Consider the following 3,834-nt stretch of genomic DNA (forward strand, 5'->3'; position numbering starts at 1 on the left):
TTAACTTCAGGTCACACTCACCACAGAATGGAAGAAACTGATCTTTATACTCAGTGCAGCTCTGGATAGCTTATAGCACCCAGAGGCAGGGGGAACTAATACAGTGTGACCCTAAAGTCGTGTATACATACACCAGAGGAATTAAAGAAACTACCCAAGAGCGAGAGCGGTCGCGTTGCCAGGGAGATTAGCCCAGCGAGCTTTTATGTGCGCATCAATGTAAGCAGGAAGATGGCAAAATAAATAAATAAATTGGCAAAATGGAACATTATTTGGTGTTAAATCTGTAGAAATGAAATGCTAATGCTTGCTCCAGCTCTCTGCATTCCCGTCTCTGTTTTTTTAGTCATACCTTCCCTTAAAAGCTGAGCTTGTTTGCCATGCCTGGATCATTTAAAAGTATAATTTATTTGTAATGAAGTCGGGAAGCTTTGATATGACACTGTGAGTTGGAACGAGGGAACAGTGAAGAGAAAGCCACATTTCTGTATTACATGCAATGTGTACAGGAAAATAACCATCATGTTTGCTGCCCACCTCAATGCTAAATCTACTTATTTGTGGTAAAATATGGTGAAAGTAAAGGGAAATGGTGGAATATGCTTGACATGAAATCTATATGCCAAATTATAAGAGGCATTTACATTTTGAATAGTTTGTTTAGCCTGAATTATACATTAGCTTGACATCCTTGGGGGGAAAAATCCTTTTTTTTTAAAAGATGCACCTGATTCAATTGTCAGATTTTCAAGAGTTGCGCTGATAATAGCAGCCTGGGGGTTTTCCAAAATGGCCACGAGTGAACCGACTTTAAAGGTACTTTGGACAGTCTGTGAGCAGAAACTGTACTTTGCACCTGCAAAAATTCTCTGAGAAAAAAATCTCAAAGCACAGATCACCTGTAGGCTATTCCATGCCGTATTTGCTCTTCAGTAGGGAAGAAGAAATGTGTTTTCTCTCTTTCATTCGGCACATTATGTGTTTTAATTTCACAGCTGTCGTGTTTTGAATTGAATCAGAGCTGTTAGGATTAAGATGAATGCATTTTGATAATTCATAATCCGGAACTGAGACCGGGCAACAGGGCAGAACGCATCTGTCATGTAGGCTTCACATATTTAACCACTTCCTCTTAGATAGGGTGAAAAATTGCAGCATAAAACGTAGCTCTCAAACTAAGGGCCCACATACTGTACTCTGAACAGAGTGTGTACGCACGCAGTTAGTCCCAAAATATCCACAGCCTCCTCAAGACATTCCACACCCACGTTCTGCTGACTCATTCAGGTAAATTAACATGAATACCGCTTAATCCAGAATGCTGTTTTTGCTGCTATTATTTGCTTTAAACGCCTCAGCACAGGTTTCAAAAACTGTAAATGAGATGCAAGTTTTTTTTTTTATTCGCCTAGAAATTTAGAAGAAGTGTCTGTTCCTGTTTAAATTGGGAAAAAATGTGTTTGTCTGGATATGTAACGATACCAGCAGGTACAAGACATTCTAATGCCAAAATGATAAAAAAAATTAGGTGATAGAAAATAACAATAGCAACAAACTAAAAATATTGCCTACAGAAATAATGAATGCCAAGAACTTTTAAAACAAGTGTTAAAACTAGAAACAGCAATTGATAATAATTGAATTGCCAAATCGTGACATTTTGAATTGAAACAACTAATTTGGAATGTTCCGTGTAAAAGTACTGTATATCAGTTAGTTTTAGAATCAGCCGCTATGAAAAATATACAATATAGCCAATATTTACAATAAAGATATATTGTTAATCGCATTGACATAAACTGTAACCCAGGTCATTCAACTTTATGGAGGATGTTACTAAATTGCTTTATGGCATGTAAAGTATACATTGTCCATGTATATTTGCATTTATTGGTAATTCTGCCATTTATTGGTAATTGGTTTTGGCAAAATACATTTTTCACACTCTACACTATAATGTTGTGCCTAAATTAACTTCTAAGCATTTAAAATGGTTTTAGTATTTTACGTTATTTTTATTTAAACAAAAAAATACTTTATTTTATTTTTAGGTATTTATTGGTAATTGGTTTTGGCAAAGATTCTTCTGACTTTTTTTAGGAATAATGTATCGATATTAAATTTATTGCCAAAACCAATTAACACTTAAAAAAACTGTTAATTTTTTTAAGAAATCAATTAAATAATGTCTTTATTCAATACACAGCTGTGCATAAAGAAAGTAAAAATGTACAAATTTTTGTTTTGATCTTAAATTGCTTTCATTCTTCTTGCAGACTTTACCCAATGATGGCAAATAATTTCAGCCTTTTGTTTGCCATTTTAGTCATCGCCATTAAAACATTAAACACTGAAGAAGAGCTGAAGGAGACTGGGTTTGGACATCCACCTCCCCGACATGGACTTGCCTTAATTAAGTGGTATGTGAAAACATGCATTGACAATAACATGGTGGCTCTCTGTAACCCTGTGGCTGGACAGTTTGGGTTCCATGTGTTCCGTAACAGTGGGTTCCTGCTCCCTCCGCTAAAGGACAAACGCACCTATATGTACTTCACCATAGGAAACCTTAACTACAGACACTCTGAGGATCTTCCCTATGAAGTGAGGAAATACTACGATCCACATAACCAAATGAGCAACATGGACAGAGTGATTGTGAAACTCAACAGGAACAAGAACAAAATCGAGGAGATCTACATATCAGAGCACTATAATCCTCCCAGAACTTTTCAGTTAGGAGCCTCTCTCATCAGTGACTTAAGACAGCACCAGAACTCTCAAAATGTTTTTTATTATTAAAAAAAAAAAATCCCTGTATTACCACATTTGCTTCCACTATTTCACCACACCTGAGCCTTTTTGCACTTTCAGTTTGCTAGATATTTTAACTTTCACTTCTGATTTTTTCTTCTCTATAGCCCACTTTATTCCACTTCCCTTTTTTTATTCTCTCCATCACATGCCATAACAATTTTGTAACTTCCTCCACTAAGTTGGACTAATTGTGATTAATGTTTGCCTACCTTTGGTCATGTCAGTTATAAAGATGGGCTTTAAAGGTGAAGTGTGCAATTTGTCTTTGTTCAAACATTTTTCTAGCCCAGCCCATGTAGTCTGATCTCAGTAGTATTCATAGGTATTTGTAAAGCATTAAATTTACATTTCTTTATATTTGAATAACAAAATGACAGCATCTTAAACAACCGTGTTTACAGTTGCACAACAAAAAAATCTTTAAAACCAATGTACATTAGAATTTTCTAATATAAAGTTACATATTATATTATGTCATACATATATGAACCTTTAATCTACCCCTATCCTGATTACTTTTCAACCATATAAAAATATATTGGCAGATTATTATGATTAATATGAATTTTGGTGCACTTTTGCAGACCAAAAGGTCCAAAAGAAGCACAAATACCCATTTGACTAACAATTTTACACTGCAGAACACAAAAAAAAGACTATAAACTATTTTTTGTTGAATGATTTTCCTGAAAAGTGTAGGCAACAACCGACCCAACGGTAGATCAATCAGTGATTTTAATTTGTCCAACCAATAGAGGAGTGTTCAAGAAACATTAATATATCTTCAAACATTAGTAAATCCATTTAGTGCTGGTAGTGGTGGAAAAATTACACATTTCACATTTAATTCTAATGTAATTCAGATGATTAAAATCACTCCTTCAAGAAAGGTTACAGGGTTACATTCATTAATTCTGCTTTAATTAATGCAAATGCGAGACAATTTCACTTCTCCAAACCTAAAAAAGGTAGGCTTCTGACAATAAACGATTATACAGCGTTTTTGCATAATGTAAA

General features: G+C 34.8%; 1 protein-coding gene across 1 annotated transcript; it reads left to right on the plus strand.

The window, feature by feature from the left end:
- The first annotated feature begins 1,149 nt into the window (after positions 1-1,149).
- Positions 1,150-3,067, plus strand: si:ch211-198c19.1 (uncharacterized protein LOC100151013 homolog). The gene is made up of 2 exons (XM_043260329.1): positions 1,150-1,287; positions 2,277-3,067. The coding sequence occupies exon 2, from the start codon at positions 2,287-2,289 to the stop codon at positions 2,800-2,802; it is 516 nt and encodes a 171-aa protein (XP_043116264.1). The 5' UTR covers positions 1,150-1,287; positions 2,277-2,286; the 3' UTR covers positions 2,803-3,067.
- Positions 3,068-3,834: the final 767 nt, after the last annotated feature.

This window comes from Puntigrus tetrazona, chromosome 16 (assembly GCF_018831695.1).
Source record: "Puntigrus tetrazona isolate hp1 chromosome 16, ASM1883169v1, whole genome shotgun sequence".
In the NCBI taxonomy this organism is placed as follows: domain Eukaryota; kingdom Metazoa; phylum Chordata; class Actinopteri; order Cypriniformes; family Cyprinidae; genus Puntigrus; species Puntigrus tetrazona.

Bases quoted from the DNA above. Each gene is read 5' to 3' on its own strand.
- si:ch211-198c19.1 (XM_043260329.1), top strand. From the start codon at position 2,287: ATGATGGCAAATAATTTCAGCCTTTTGTTTGCCATTTTAGTCATCGCC.